General features: G+C 65.2%; 1 protein-coding gene across 5 annotated transcripts in view; it reads right to left on the bottom strand.

The window, feature by feature from the left end:
* Nucleotides 1–13,370, bottom strand: part of BRD3 (bromodomain containing 3) — a 38,009-nt gene extending 24,639 nt beyond the window's left edge. For all 5 annotated transcript variants that reach the window (XR_003682548.2, XR_003682549.2, XM_028497401.2 and 2 more), the window contains exons 1-8: nucleotides 13,047–13,370; nucleotides 12,060–12,197; nucleotides 11,329–11,476; nucleotides 10,361–10,575; nucleotides 8,172–8,543; nucleotides 5,729–5,857; nucleotides 2,987–3,178; nucleotides 1,567–1,796 (exon numbers count right to left, since the gene is read on the bottom strand). Coding sequence is in view for 3 of the 5 variants with exons in the window: in XM_028497401.2 (XP_028353202.1) it covers nucleotides 1,567–1,796; nucleotides 2,987–3,178; nucleotides 5,729–5,857; nucleotides 8,172–8,543; nucleotides 10,361–10,575; nucleotides 11,329–11,476; nucleotides 12,060–12,197; nucleotides 13,047–13,259 (1,637 nt within the window). In the remaining 2 variants the exon portion in view is untranslated. The remainder of the gene's footprint in view (nucleotides 1–1,566; nucleotides 1,797–2,986; nucleotides 3,179–5,728; nucleotides 5,858–8,171; nucleotides 8,544–10,360; nucleotides 10,576–11,328; nucleotides 11,477–12,059; nucleotides 12,198–13,046) is intronic.
* Nucleotides 13,371–15,013: the final 1,643 nt, after the last annotated feature.

Raw genomic sequence — 15,013 nt, forward strand, 5'->3', positions numbered from 1 at the left:
ATACAACACTCCACCCAACAGCAGGATACACATTCTTTTCAAGCATACATGGCACGTTCACCAAGATAGACCGGATACTGGGCCATGAGATCTTAACAAACTTAAAAATGTTGAAAACATACAAAGTGTGTTCTCTGACCCTAGAAATCAATAACTGAACAATACCTGGAAAAATCTCCAAATATCTGTAAACCAAACAACACACTTCTAAATAATCCATGGTCAGAAAGGACGCCTGAAGGGCATTAAAAAATATTTTGAACTTCAATGAAATCACACTATATCCAATTTGTGGGGAACATTCAAAGGGACTGAATTCGTGGTTAACAACCTTCCAACAGTGAAACTCCGGGCCCAGATGGTTTCAGTGGTGAATTCTATCACACGTTTAAGAATTAATATACCAAGGCTATAAATCTCCCCCAGAACACAGAAGGCAAGGGAACACTTCCCAACTCATTTTTGAGGCCAGCATTGTACAGACACCAAAACCAGAGACAGAGACAGAACAGGGAACCTGATTTCTGCCTCCCCCTGCAAAAGGGAGGGAGGGAGGGAGGGAGGGAGGAGAAAACCCCTGACCGTTCTCACTGCCCCTCTCAATGGTGCCACTGCCCCCGCCCAGGTGCCAAAGCCCAAGTCCCCAGCTCTGCGTGCGCCCCTCCTCCTACGTCCAGGGACCAAGGCCTGTCCACTCTGCCTCACAGACAGTTCTCGAAGCAACACACCTCCGCCCCCACGGCCACACCGGCCTCTCCTGCCTGCGTGACCACAGCCACTCCAGAAGGCATCCTTCCCCCCATTCTTGCCTCTCGCTAATCCATCCTCCACACTGGCCAGGATCCGACCACTTTCACTGGAGAATAAACCGCAAACACCTCAACCGAGCCGGCCAGCCTCGGCAGCCTGAACCCTCCCCTCCCCTCTTCCCAACCTGGCCTCTGTTCCTCGGCAGTGCCCACCTTGTCCTCATTCCCACGAGGAACACATTCCACTGGCCTCTACAGCTTTGTGCCCGCTGTTCCCGATTCTCGGAACCCCACCCGGACCCTCTGCGCAGCTGTCGCCCCCTCCTCCAGGACGCCCTCCTTCCGCCCCGCCGGGAGAGGCGCCCGGCCCGGCGTGCCTTCCCACCGCCCTCACCTCCCCATGTCGTCCCTGCTCTGTGCCAAGGCGCACCTCCACCCCCGACCCTCCGCCGACTAGGCCAGCCGGGGACGGGGTGCCAAGGGCCCAGGACACGGCGCCAAGACCCCCCGCCAAAGCAAACTCCCGGGCCCAGACCAGGAGAATGTCCCTGAAGCCTCTGGACGCTGAGGTCGCCAATGCCTGTGACTGAGGCGGGCCCCACGGGGAGCTGAGCGCCGCCCTCCGGAGCCCATACTGCCCAGGCAGAGATCTCGTTTGGTCCTCGCAGCCTTCCCACGAGGAGGGCAGGACGAGGGCCACCAAGCCCCCAGACCATCTCCCCGTTAACAGCCCAGGGTCCAGGTCACCAGGACAGAGCCGCGAATCCAGCACCCTCCCGCCACATGGGCGTCCAGGACACGGGGCGCCGGAGCCCACCTGCCAGCCACTGTCGTGCTGTTGGCCTTCTTGGCGGGAGCCTTCTTCTGCTGGGCCTGCTTGGCGGGCGGGGCCGCCTTGGCCTTCTTCTCCTCCTCGGACTTGGCCTTGTGCCTCTCCTTGTCCTTGTCCTTGTCCTTCTTCTTCTTTTCCTTCTTCTCCTTCTTCCTCTTTGGCTTGTTCACTGGGGCCTGAGACAGGGCGGCCAGCTGCTCGTGCACAGCCTTCAGCTGGAAGAGACAGGCAGCTGAGCGGGGCTCTCCGGGGCTGGCCCAAGGGGGCCGCGGGCGGGGGCGCTGGGGTGCCCGGGAGCTGCCGCCACCGTGCGGGGAGGGGAGCCGGGGGGCCAGACAGGTCCCGGAGGGCGGCAGAGCCCGTCTGGCCCTCCCCACCCCTGCGACGGCGGGCGAGCCGCTGGGCCTCGGTCTCCCCACCCGAAGTGCAGGGCGGGTGGCACCCGAAGGGCTCGATAAATGGTGCCTCCTGGTTTTCCTGCTAGTTTCTGTTTTCCCGATGAGGGAGACCCTCTAGGGAGAGGTTTAAATGCCTGCGCAGAGGAGACTTTCCACTTGTGGGCAGCTGCCGGGATGTTACACGGCAGTTCTGCAGGGTCAAAACGGTCCAGTGCCGGCAGGGGACACTCATCTCGTCCGGCAGGTGGCTGCCAGCGTGCTGCGTGCTCTACACGCTTCTCACCTCAGCAGACCCCAAGGGGAGTCTCGCGCCGAACGGGCGAGGAAACGGCGCCCCCAGCCTCTAGCAGGTGGACGGGCCAAGACGGCACCAGGCTCGCACATGCCAGCCACGTCACGTGGCGTGGGAGGGACCCCGGCCCGACAGCTACACCTCAGGGCCACGCTCCCTGCGCCGTCATGCCTGACGAGGCCCAGCTCAGACGCCCAGCCCCACTGGGGTGCCGGCAGGGTCACTGTCACTCCACTGTCCCCTCCCTGCTGGAGGCCCCCCACCCCCCCAGGAATCCAGCACCTCTTGGTCCCATTTTGCACGAGGGGAGCGCGAAGGGGTGGGGAGGGCCGACCCACAGGCGGTCAGAGGCCGAGGCAGGACAACCTCGCTCTGGCAGGGCTGCGGAGCCCGCGCCCGCCCCCAACCAGGCAGGCTCGTGGAGCCCCACGGCTGCGGCTTCTGCAGGTGCCTCCCAGACCTTTCTGGAGCGGAAGGAGGCTCCAGGGCTCCAGGAACGGCCCGACCCAGTCAGGCTCACAGGGCCCCGGGCCTGCAGGCACTGCCAAGGGGGCCCCCGGAGCCGACGCCTTCGCCGGGTGCCCTGCCAGCAACGCCGCTGCGGAGGACGGCTGTGGCTTGGGGGGCCGGGGGGCGGGTGACCAGGACAAACGTCGGCTCAAGGCCCGGCCGGGACGGGGGCCCCGCGGTCCCCGGCCCGGCCGCGGCCGCTCACCTGCTCCTGCAGCTCCGCCAGCCGCGTGGCCCGTTCCTCCTCCGAGTCCGAGCTGCCTGTGTCCGAGGAGCTCTCCTCGCTGCTGCGGCTGCTCTCCGTGCCCTTGCTGACCACAGGGGCCGCGGGCACGGGCAGCGTGGGCGCCTCCACCGGCTCGTCCGGCATCTTGGCAAACCGCATCTCAAACACGTCCTGCGGGACAGCAGGGGCCGCCTGGGTCCTGGACGCCCCTGGGCAGCCCCTGGGGAGTCGGGGAGACTGGACCCAGCCTGCCCAGGGCGCTGGGCCGCCCCCACCTCGCCCACCCCGGCTTGCTCTCTGTCCCGCCCTCCCCAGGCCCTGAGCGCGGGTCCAGGGCCAGAGGGCGCAGAGTCAACGGCCACAGACACAGCCTTTTAGGAGCTGGCACACAAGCTCCTTTATTAGACACCCCACGTTCTGTCGACGGCTTGCAAGTCTTTTCAGCGTCCAGGTCCCAGGCTGCCACCTACTGACAGACAGCGAGAGGGCCTTCCTTTGAGCTCTGACCCTTTTCTGGGGCCCCCCAGCCACTGGATCTGGGAGCTCGTTTCGCTTTCCCATTTCTTTCCCCCGTGACGTTAGCGTAGTATCGCATCTCGTTCTGAGTTGGGTCCAAAAGTTGGCTCAAAAGGCAAAACTCTTGTCCTATCCTAACTGCCAGCTCCTACACAGCCTTGGGAGCACGCTCAACAAAGGTCCCTCCCCGCCGTGGCCCAGGTTCCTTTCAGACAGGAGGAGCGGCCACGAAGGGAGGCTTCTCTCTGCCAGCTCAGACACCTGAAGCCACGTACACCGGCTTTACACGCAAAGGATGCAGCCCCACCGACCAGGCGTCCGGCTCCCGTAGGAGCCTCCTCTGGGCCCTGCTCCCCCAGAATCTCCTCCTGGGGGAGAGACATCCCAGAGGCACGCTGCCACGCAAGGCCATGACCCGGCCTGCGCTGGGCAAACGGCCCCCCGGCGGGGGCTGCTGCAGCGTCAGGCTCGAACCCCACCCAGCTTGACTTGACACAATCAACAGCCGATTACTCAACAGCCGTCAGTAATTAAGACTCCCACCCTCTGTGGCCACGCTGCGGAGACCACCTCTTGCCGGAACAGAACCAGGGCCACTGCCCTCGGCCCGTCTGCTGCCAGCGCCGCCCGGCTTCCTCGTGGAGCTACTCGCGAGGGTTAGGGGCATCCACGGAGCAACGACAGCACGGGGCTCTGCAAAGCCTCTCGGCTTCGTGCTCTGGGTATGAAACCGTGGGTCCCGGTGGCTTCCTCTGGGTGTACTGGGACCACCGGGACCGCTCTACCACACTCCCCCGTGGGGGCCAGTGCACAGAGGGGGCAGCCGCAGCAGCCAGGGCCCACAGGCAGGAGGGAGGTCAGGAAGATCAGCAGGACCCAGAGGTCTGGAAGGAGGCTCCCCCTGCGGCCCCGTCCGGGGCCTGGGGGATCGAGGATGCTCCCGAGCCGGGCCTCCCCGGTGGCGCGGCGGTCGAGGGTCCGCCCGCCGACGCGGGGGACGCGGGTTCGGGCCCCGGTCCGGGAGGATCCCGCGTGCCGCGGAGCGGCTGGGCCCGTGCACCACGGCTGCTGGGGCTGCGCGCCTGGAGTCCATGCTCTGCAACGAAGAGTGGCCCCCACGAGCAGCGGCGGGGACCCAATGCAGCCAAAAATAAAATAAATAAATTTATAAAAAAAAAAAAAAAGAAAAGCCATGTGACAGGGAAACCTGAAGACTCAAACAATGAGTTATAACAAATAAATGTGCCTTGATGTGTACAAATAGGATTTCATGATATGTTATGACAGACTCTTCCAACTTTCTGAAGTTAGCTCTGAAAAGATAGGTTCCGCCGCGCCTGCGCGTCCGGAGCCCGCGCTCCGCGACGGGAGAGGCCGCGGCGGTGAGAGGCCCGCGTGCCGCAAAAAAAAAAAAAAAAAAAAAAGGAAGCTCCCGAGTTACCGTACCGGGTTTTCAAAAGAGTTCTGAGAAAGGGACTGGGAACGTCTTACAGCACAACATTCCGGGTCCCGTACGTACACAAGCAACAGGCTACGCGACGGCAAAGAGAGATAAGAACAGGCTCGGTGTACCGGCCGGCCCGTACAGAAACCCGCGGCAGCCCCCAGGCTCTGACAGATAATCGCGCACACTAGCGCACACTCGGCCCGTATGTGAGATCCGTGTGCGTGTACGCAAAGTCCCACCGCTGAAGGCCAGACTGCGCTTCCCTGCAGGCCCGTTTCTCCCACACGCCGTCTGCCTTGTGGTCGGGAAAGCAACAGGCTGCACGAGCAGCCGTCCCCCGCCCGCCACGACGCCCACGGGCCTCACCGGCAGGCTCCCGACAGACGGCCCCCGGCACGCGGCGAAGAGCAGGGGAGCAGGCGTCCGCCTTCTCGCCGTCTCCGCCCCGGCTAGAACACCTGCTGGCCCGCAGCTGCCTGCCGCCGCCCGCCTGAGCCCGCAGCTCCCAGGAGGCAGAAACTGGCCTCTTGGCCACCACGTCCCTGGGGGACAGGCTCGGGGCCTGGCCGCCACTCGGCCACCGCGCAGGGGAAACGCGCCCGTGGGTGTGGTCGCCAGACGCCCCACCCCTCAACCCCGCCCCTCCCCTGGGAGACATGCCCTCCCGGACACCCGTGTCTTTCCTGGGTGCCTGCCCTGAGCTGCTGATCCCACCGGTGCCCAGGTGGCCCCTCCCCACACAGAGCACCTGGGGTTACCTGCAGCTTCCTGGCCATGGCCACCACCTCGTGGTCTGGGGGGTTGTACTTGTAACAGTTGGAGAACATCAACCGGATGTCGGCTGCAAAGCCCTGTGCGTCTGGGTACTCGCGGCTGTCCATCTTCTTCTGTAACACACAAGCCACGCGGCGCGAGGGCACCGCTGTGCCTCGGGACCCTCCGCGTGCCTACCGCCAGCCCGAGACCTCGGCTGGGAGCCCAGGGAGAAGGTGGGAGGGTGGCCCTGAGGGCTTGCAGGGGCGGGTCCAGGACCCCACAGACAGGCTGACACTCAGGGAGAAAGAAAAAGGCGCTCCCCAAAGTCCCAGCTCCCGCAACCAAAGTTCCCAGCTCTACGTTTTGACTAACTTTTCACACGCCGACATCCCTGCTGGCAGGAGCTCCGGTGGGGAGCAAAGCAACTTCTGGCGAAAAGTCGCTCTCTACCAGTTTAGGGGGCTACTCGGTTCCCAGAAGGAGACAGTTAACTTTCTCCCGAGAATCCAGGTGCTGTCAGCTAGCCTGCTTCACAGAGCACCCGGTCGCCCCGCTGCCCCGCCGGGAGCACGGGACGACTGGCTCTGCAGCGGGGGGACAGAAGTGCAGCCAGCCAGGGACCACAGCGTGGCAGCTAAGATCGGGGCAGACGGGGCAACGGCTCTCGACGGAGAGAGCTCCCCATGCCTGGATGGGTTCACACAGATATGAGCTCACCAGTCAGGGACCTCGTGTCGGGGGTAGGAGGTGCCCGCTCATCCTGGGGGCCATGCTCCACCGCGGCAGGACACCGTGGGCTGGAGCCTAACCACCTACCTCGCCGGCACCTAGACCAACAAAGTCCTGGCCTCGATGGAGGGGTCGGTGGTGGTCAGACTCCAGGACCTGCAGCCTCTATAGCCTAGGACACACCGTCCTCCTCTGCCCCCCACTGGAGAGCTTCCAACAGCACTAGGGCTGCCTGGCTCCAGCCCTCTGCACAGCCTCCCCAGTCTGGGGTAGCTCAGCCAGGAAGGAGAAATGGGCACCCGAGACCCTCTCAACTTCTGCAAGATTCTCAGACTCCAGCCCTAATTTGACAGCCGGCCACTTTCCTGGTGCATCTGGGAGCCCGAGTACCACTGCCCCACTGTCAAAACCTGCTTGGAAAGAGCCAGCCTGAGCCAGGAGCTAATCCAGAAAGACGTAACCAAACCATTAGCTGGAAACATCTCTGGAAAGGGCGGCAACGACACCAGAGGTTAGGTCTTCTCTCCACCCGCCTCTGCTTTGCTTGGATTTTTGACCCTCTATTCCTATCTTACTCACGCAAATTAAAAGAAAAAATCAGTCAAAGGAAAGTAGCTGACACTCCTGGGCTCCCAGCAGGAGCAGGGCCCCCCGACTGCAGCACTGAGCGAGTCCAAGAAAGCCGGAGCCCTGCCCTCGCAGTTAGGAGGAGGATCAGAGAAGGTGAGGAAGCTGCTCGGTCACCCAGCTCAGCCAGGCCCGCCTGACTCAGCCAGTTCCCCGGGAACCACTGTCCGAGATGGCCAGGTCTGTCCTGTCCCTGGGCGGGCAGGAAGACTTCCATTAAGGAGAGTCTGCCCCAGACAGGTACACGAGGCAGAATGACTGAGCCCAGCGGCTCAGGGCCCAGACCCCATCGGTGCAAAGAAACCACCTGCCCCTTTTGTGGGGTTACCTTTCCAGGTGACGGTCCAACGGCCAGGGACGTTCCTCAGACCGTCAGAGACCGATCCAGACCGAGGCAGGGCAGCTGTGCTGGGGCCCACGCCCGACGGGGGCTCAGGAACCCCTCCTGCATGCACTCAGGGAAGACCCCAGGTCTCCTGCCCTCGCGGCTGCTGCTGCCAGCCGGGGAATTTTCTCCATCTCTGCCTGGCCCAGACCTGCTCTTCTCTGCTTGTACACAACTGACCTGACCCGGAGGAAAACCCACAAAAGCCAAGGGGGAAGCCCCCAGTGCAGGAAGACCCTGCTGCGGGAATCGGGAGGCCGGGGCTCCTGGTCTCAGCTCCGCCACCACCCGCTCCAGCGCCCACTTCTGTCCAGGGAGGGGCTGGGCCACGGGAAAGGGCCTCCTTGCCTAACGTTACAAAGACCTGCAAACGCGCCAGGAGGAAAACGAACGAGATGACGAAACCGGCTCAAGAGGAATAGATGACGAGGAAGCTGCCGGTTCAGTGAGCGTAGGGCAGAGCACACCTTCCTCCCTGACCCTGCCAGACCCACGCCAGGGCCCCGGGCCATCCCTGAGGCCCAGTTTGCTGCTGGAGGGCAGCCCAAGGGAGCCGGGCAATGCCCCAAGCCTGCTGAGCTGCCCCCCCGGCCGGCACAAGACATCAGCACCACGACAGCCCCTCAGGACGTCAGGCCGCCCTGCGGAGGCCAGGGGTCGCCCAGACAGGGGAAGAGGGCCCGGCTGGCTCACCACCCACGTACCTTGACGGTGCTCAGGTCCATCGGGTGCTTGATGATGTCGTGGTAGTCATGCAGCTCCAGGGCCTCGGCGTCCACCGGCTTGTAGAAGGGCCAGGCGTAGGCTGCGTGCTTCTTGGACAGCATCTCCTTGAGGATGCTGTCGCAGTGCCGCAGGTGCTCCGAGAGCCGGCCCTTCTTGCCCGCGTGCTGGGGCACCTCGCCGTCCTCCAGGTCCTTCTTGGGCGGCTTGATGGGGCGGCCCCCGCTCTCCCGCCGTGCCACCACCTTGGCCTGCTTGGGGTCCGACAGCGGCGGGGGCGACTCGCTGCGGCTGGCGGTGATGGCGGACGTCGTGGGCGTGGTAGTGTCTGCTTTCCGCTTCACGCCCTTCTTCTGCGACAGCAAAACAACAGTGAGCCCCGGGATCCGGGATCAGAACCGCTGCGGTGGCGCCCCTGGAGCGCAGACCAGCTGCCAGGCACCGAGCGAAGCAAGGACATGCATGGCCGCGGCCATCCTCCCGGGGCCCCGCGCCACGCAGGACGCCGAGGCTCAGAGGGGCCACGTTGCCGGCCCGAGGTCACACAGCTGGCGGTGGTGAGGCTGGACTCCGAACCTACCCCCGGGCCGTCCCTGAGCCCCGCCCAAGCCCCCAGGCCCCGCGCGCGTGCGGCTGGGCGCTCACCACCCCGAGCAGCGTGAGATGCAGCACGCAGCCCGCCACGCAGCCCGCCCGCGCCCGGGGTTGGGCCGCGGCTCAGGGACTCGCCCCACCGGGGTGGCACCGTGACTGGGACCATCACCAAGTGGGGCTGGGGCTTGGGGACAGCGGGGACGAGAGGACCCCCGCTGGTCAAAGGCCAGAGGGGCGTCCCAGACGCGGGCCTCAAAGCTGGCGCTCCCAGGACAGTGGCAGCCACGGGACGAGGGGGTCAGGAGGAGCATGCGGGGGGCGGGGCGGGGGCAGCGGCCCAGCCGGGAAACACAAGCAGCAGCACGAGGTCTGGGACCAAGGACTCCGGCGGCTAAGTGCCTGGGCAGGGCTGGACTTGACCCTGAGGGCAGCAGACGTCACAGAGCTACTTCCCGCCGGGGCGGGGGAGGAAACACTGAAATGACCAACGAGCACTCGGTGGGTGTGTCCAGTGCGTGAGAGCGTGTTTCTCGTGCCTGGGTGGCCAGGGTCGCCGTGACCCCGAGGCCAGCCCAGGGGGCTCCCCTCCCCTCAGCTCGGGCGGGCGGGCGGAGCAGCCCCTGGGAGCCAGGCGCACCTGGGCCGCCGGCCTCACGGGGGTCTGCTGTCTGAGCGCCACCAAAGTCGCCGCCCCAGCCAAGCCGCTGCCCCCAGGCTGGCGGGCACGAGCCAGCCACCCACACACACTTCACGGGCGCCCACGGAGGCCAAGCACGTGCCACGGGGCCCGGGGGCTCATCGGGCCACGGCAGACGGGACATGCTCCAAGACAGCCGGGCGCTGAGTGAGGCGGCCGGGCCAGGCGCCGCCCGAGTACAGGCAGTGAAGGCCACGGGGGAGAGGAAAGCGACGGAGATGGCATTTTACCTTGGGGGAGCCATTTAACCCCTCTGAGCGCCTGCTTCCTCATCTGTAAGATGGGGGAAATACTGCCTGCCCCAGAGGGTCGCTCGCTGTGAGGGTCAAATCGGAGAAGACGATACACATCAGTGGCCGGCACGGGGGCCTGCTCAGAGCAGGAGGCTCAGCCGTCCTCGCCGGCCCCGGATCTCGCGGGGAGCACCCGCTCCGAGCCCAGGCCCGGCCGTGGAAAGCCCCCAGGGAGCCGGGGGAGGGACGTGCGCTCACACTCACGGGCGCGCGAGGAGCGGGTGGAGGCCGCCACCGCCCTCCCCACGCCAAGGCAATCCGAGCGCAAGCGTGGGCGGGGAGGGCCGGGACCCCCCTCCTTTCTGCACCGCCCCCCCTCGGCCCGCGCACTGCAAAGGCCGGCGAAGCTGGGGCTCAAGCGCAGCCGCCCTCACCAGCTGTGTGACCTGCCGCTCCGAGCCTCGGGCTCCTTGTCGGTGTCAGGAACCGCGGCCCACCTCGCGGGCGTGGCGGGGGAGGGGACCCGTCCAAAGTCACATATGCCCGACGCCCGACGAGCGAGCGGTCAGTGCCAGGGGAAAGCGGCGAGCGCCCTCCGGCCCGCCCCACACCTGCCTGTGTCCAGGACGCCCCGGGGGAAGCTCACCTTGACGACGGGCGGCGTGGGAGGGACCACGGGGATGATGGGCGTCGCGGGAGGGGGCGGGGCGGCAGCCGGGGGGACGGGGGCCGACGTGACGTTTGCAGTGATGGTTGGCACGGGGGTGGCAGCAATGACGGGCGTCTGGGAGACCGTGGGGGGGACGCTCTGGAAGGGGGGTGCCGGGGAGACAGAGGACACGGCCGCCACTTGCTGCGTACCTTGAGGACAAAGGAAAGGAGGCTGAACTCAGCCGGCTGTACCAGCGATGCTCCGGATGCTGCCGGGACCATCCCCTCCAGCCAGGGTCCGCCGGTGCCAGCAGAGCCCCTCCGGCCGAGACGCTGGCCCTCATCGGGGCTGCCTCCGTGGTCTGAATGAGTGAGCCGGGACAAGGTGCAGAGCCCGGCAGGAAGGGCCAGGGGGCTCTTCGGGTTCCACGGGTAACCAGCCTCAGCCCCGTCTGTAAGTGTGAAACGCCCTGGCCTCTCTGGAGGGCCGGGCCGCCCAGGAAGCTCACCATTGGGACGCACCTCTGTTCCAGGTTCCCGGACCAGGTAAGGTCACCCACCCCTGGGCTCCCCGTGCTGAGCTTAATCCCCACCGCTCCCTGACAGGTCACAGAGAACACAGAGCATGCTGAAGAGGCAGGCTCCTCGGAGGGGACAAAGGGACAGCGTGGCTTCCTCAGAGCCGGGCGGTGAGGGGCGTGGGAGAGAAGCGGCGCAGGGACACAGCAGGAGCGCGATCCCTGCCCGGAGCAAGGCTCCGAGGCGGGCGCAGCACAGTCCCCAGGCCCGCAGGCCACACACGGCAGAGGCCCGGCTCCGGAGCTCGGATCGTCACTGACCTGGCCCTGCAGGTGGGATAACTGAGCCCAGAGGGGTGGAGGGACCCTCAGAGGATCCGCTGTCATCGGCGCCCTGCCCACCCGCCAGAGGTGGCGAGAAGGACTGCACGATCCACCCCTTTACCTGCACTCTGGGTTCCCGAGGCTGGTTTCCGGCCTTTGCCCTTTGGAGCAGGGGGTAATAACTCAACTTCCTCCTGGGGCATCTGGGCCACTTTCTGCAGAAAAATTTTCTCTAAGGCTTGGGCCATGAGCACTATGTCATCTGTGGGCTGAAGACACAGGAGAGGCAAGGTTACCTGCTGGAAAGGAGCTGTGTGTCTGCAGCAGACAAACACGTGGTGGTTGCTCAAGAAAAACATTTATTTAGAAGGCTGTGATGTGGCGGGGCAGGAGGGAGGCAAAAAGAATATATTTTAACGTGGAAACTCTTGGAAGAGTTCAAAAAACACAAAGGATAAAAACCACCCTTTATCCCATCCCAGAGAAAAAAAGGTCCAAGCGTGTGGGCGTTTTAAAGCGTCTGGTATATATCGACGCCCTCCGAAAAGGCTGTTCTAACGTTCCCTCCCTCGAGCAGGGGACGGGGCGGGGGCGGGGGAGGGGAGGGGAGGGCGGGCCGCACACAAGGCGACCGCTCAAACGCGTGGCCTGTGGGACCCGCACGAGGGGATCGCGGCCAGACAAGGGCCGAGCGCGAGGCTGGGACACGCCCTGGGCCTGTCTGCGAGCTGCCGCAGAGCGTCCAGCCCGGCGGGCACCGGCCAACCCCAGCTGGCCCTCCACCCCAGGCCTCCCCGGGGCCGGGGGCAGCTCACAGGGGCGTGTAGGGCCCACGCCACACCGTCTTCTTACCTTGTTATAAATGTAACAATTCGTAAACATGGTGTTGAAGTCCTGCATACATTCACTCGCGCTCCAATAGTAATTATTCTCCAGTCTCTTCTTAATAGTCCCCATGTCCATGGGGTTTTTTATTATCTTATGATAATCCTAAGAAAGAGATTTTCAGGGGTGTTACTGCTGGATTCAAATTCATGACGACTTTCGCGATTCCCAAGCACAGAGATCGTGCGGGAGACAGTCTCCTCAGGGATCTGGGTACTGGGGCTGGACCCAAGCTTCTGTTCACCTGAGGGCAGGTGGGCATGAGGTCTGGGGCGAGCGCTCGGCCAGCATAACCCCTGACTGGCCTCTGGCCCGAGCAGGGTTCTGTGTGGACGCACAGACCCGCAGGGCTGGGGCAGAGCCAGAGCTGTTCTAGGCTCCGGAGGTGGGCCTGAGACCCCTCGCCAGATTCCAAACTTCACTTGGGGGCCCGCAGTGCCCGGGGGCCAAGCTGGCCCAGGACCCAGGCCGCCAAGTGCTAGCCCAGGGCTTCCCCTCGCAGGACTCAGGGGCTCTCTATTCGGGTCCAAAAGAGAAAGCCGTCAGATGGTCAGGTCGGCACCGGGCATGCAGCTGAGGCGCTATCCCTGGTAAAGTGGGCCGCACCCCTCTTGAGCACAGGGTTTCAGGTGTGGACGCGTCACTCCGCAGGACAGTGCCGGGCACAGGATGAAGACACAGGTGAGCCTCTAGGCCTGAGCCCCATCGCCGGCTCCCCCTACATCCACCCACGGGCCACGGGTCCTCCCTGCTTCCTGCATCTGGGCAGCCGCCCTCCATTCCCCCACTCGCCTAAGTATCCCCTGTGCTCCTTGGTCATCGTGGGTCCTGAGCTGTGCCTGGCTTATCAGGACCAGCCCCCTCCAGGCACCATCTCTGCCAAGGCCAGGGGGGCCGTCCTCCCAGGAGTCGGGGCCGCGGAGGGGCAGGGGCGGCGGGTAGGGGGCCACTCACGGGCAGGTTCAGCTTGATGGCGTCCACGGGCTGGTAGAAGGGCCAAGCGAACTGGTGTTTCCAGAGCGTCTTCACCACCACGTTCTGCATGTACTGCAGCTGGTTGGTCTTGCGGCCGGGCTTGGCAGGGTTGGAGACCTCCGGCGGGGGCGGGTTCACGGGGCCCGGGACCGCCGGGATCCCCGCAGGGGCGACCGTCGTCGTGGTGGACATCCTCCGGCTGCTGGCTCACTGGCCGTCACGGCAGCAGCTCGGCGAGGCCCTGGCTTCCTCTGTGCTCCCCGCCGAGGTGCGACATCCCATGTCTGGGCCCAGTCAGGCAGCACCTGCGGGGGAGGAGGGACGGCAGGGAACGGCCGGTCACCCCGGGTTCCCGAGCACAGCCGTGCGGTCACGTGAGGCCACGTCGGCGCACTCCCCCCGGGCGGGCCAACCCTCACCTGCCAGAGAACCACTCTCCCACTGCTGCCCTCAGGCTGGGGCAGGGAGAGACACAGGTGACGGGACAGAATGCCAGCAGGTGCCAACTGGGCAGGCGGGGGAGGCGGCCATCCAGGTGGGGGCCACTGTCGGCTCACTGCCCGCCGGCCGCCTGCTGCTCTCGACCGTGGCAACGTTTTAGGGAACGATCCGCACGTAGAGAGCTACGACGTGGACCGGCAGGTGCGTGAACCACGTGTGGCACACGGGGCCAGGGCCCTCTGAGTGAGGCCACCGATGGAGGTTCTAACGTAACCATGAGAACGGGCTCTGGTTTGTGATGGTGGCTGGGCCGTGACACGCCGGCCCTGGGCCAATCGGGCGGGGGTGGGGGTGGTGGGAGAAGACGATGGGAGCCTGCAGCCGCAGCGAGTGAGGGGCTGCAGGACCACACCCCGACTCTCGGCATGTTCTCTGAGCGTGGAGCTGGGAAGGAAGCGGCCGCTGCTGCCCCACGTGTGTCACCAGGAGACCGACTAGCACCAAGAAAAATGTGCGGTAAAGGGTGAAGGGGCCGCCCCCAACATCAAAACCCCACCACGTCTTGGGAGGAAGTCGGTGGCCCCAGTGTCACTTGAGGACGCAGAACGCGCTGGGGGCTGCACACGAAATCTGGACCCGGGCGGCATCTGTGCACGCTGCCACCCCGTAGGTGTTTATGTGCACCTGTCACGGGATTGGGCCGGGTTGGGCTGGGTGGCAGGGCCCGCCCGGGGGCCGGCCTTCGGGGAGGACAGAGCAGCGCGTGTCGGCCGCTGGAAGCATGCCCTCTACGACCTGCAAAAGCAGGTCGTTAAAACTGGGGAGAGTTTTTTTCCGAGCTGGCTGACGGACGTCCTGCCGTCAGCCCGCTCCGCCACGTGGGCGTGTTTACACCACGGTCATCGGCACGAGGTACAGACCAGGGCCCCCCCGTGCCAGCTCGTTAAACCCCAGCCAGTGCCTCCTCAGCGCCCCCCGACCAAGAGGGAAGAGGACTCAAAACAGACGTCGGGCACACCTCGCCCACCGAGCAAACCTGCCCCGCTTGCCCGCCCTTCCTCGGAGAAACGCTCTGGAGCACCCCTAGGGGCCCACCCGCCCGCCATCCTGGGGGCCTGCAGCTCCTCTCCTCCACGCTCTCCCCAGGCGAGCGGGCGCCTCTCACGCGCCCCCATCTCGCCAACCCGGGGCAGCGCCCTGGCCCCCAGGGCAGCTCCGTGCAGAGGGTGGCCGTGCCCGCCGGGCTGGCGGCGCTGAGGCTGCAACACACCACCAGACGGAAAGGCGCCTGAGTGCTCACCCTCGAGCCCCACCCCCAGCAGGTCTGACCCCTTCTGGCCCAGCACCACCGCCTCCTGCTGGGGTCTCTGCGAACCTCCCACGGGCCTGCCCTCCCCTCGACGGCCTTGCCCTACACGGGGCTCCTGTCCAAGCCAGCACTGCGTGTCCCGCTCTGGCCAGTGACTCGTCTCCCTGTCCTGGCTGCTGTGGCCACGCAGGCCCGC

This window comes from Physeter macrocephalus, chromosome 13 (assembly GCF_002837175.3).
Source record: "Physeter macrocephalus isolate SW-GA chromosome 13, ASM283717v5, whole genome shotgun sequence".
NCBI lineage: Eukaryota > Metazoa > Chordata > Mammalia > Artiodactyla > Physeteridae > Physeter > Physeter macrocephalus.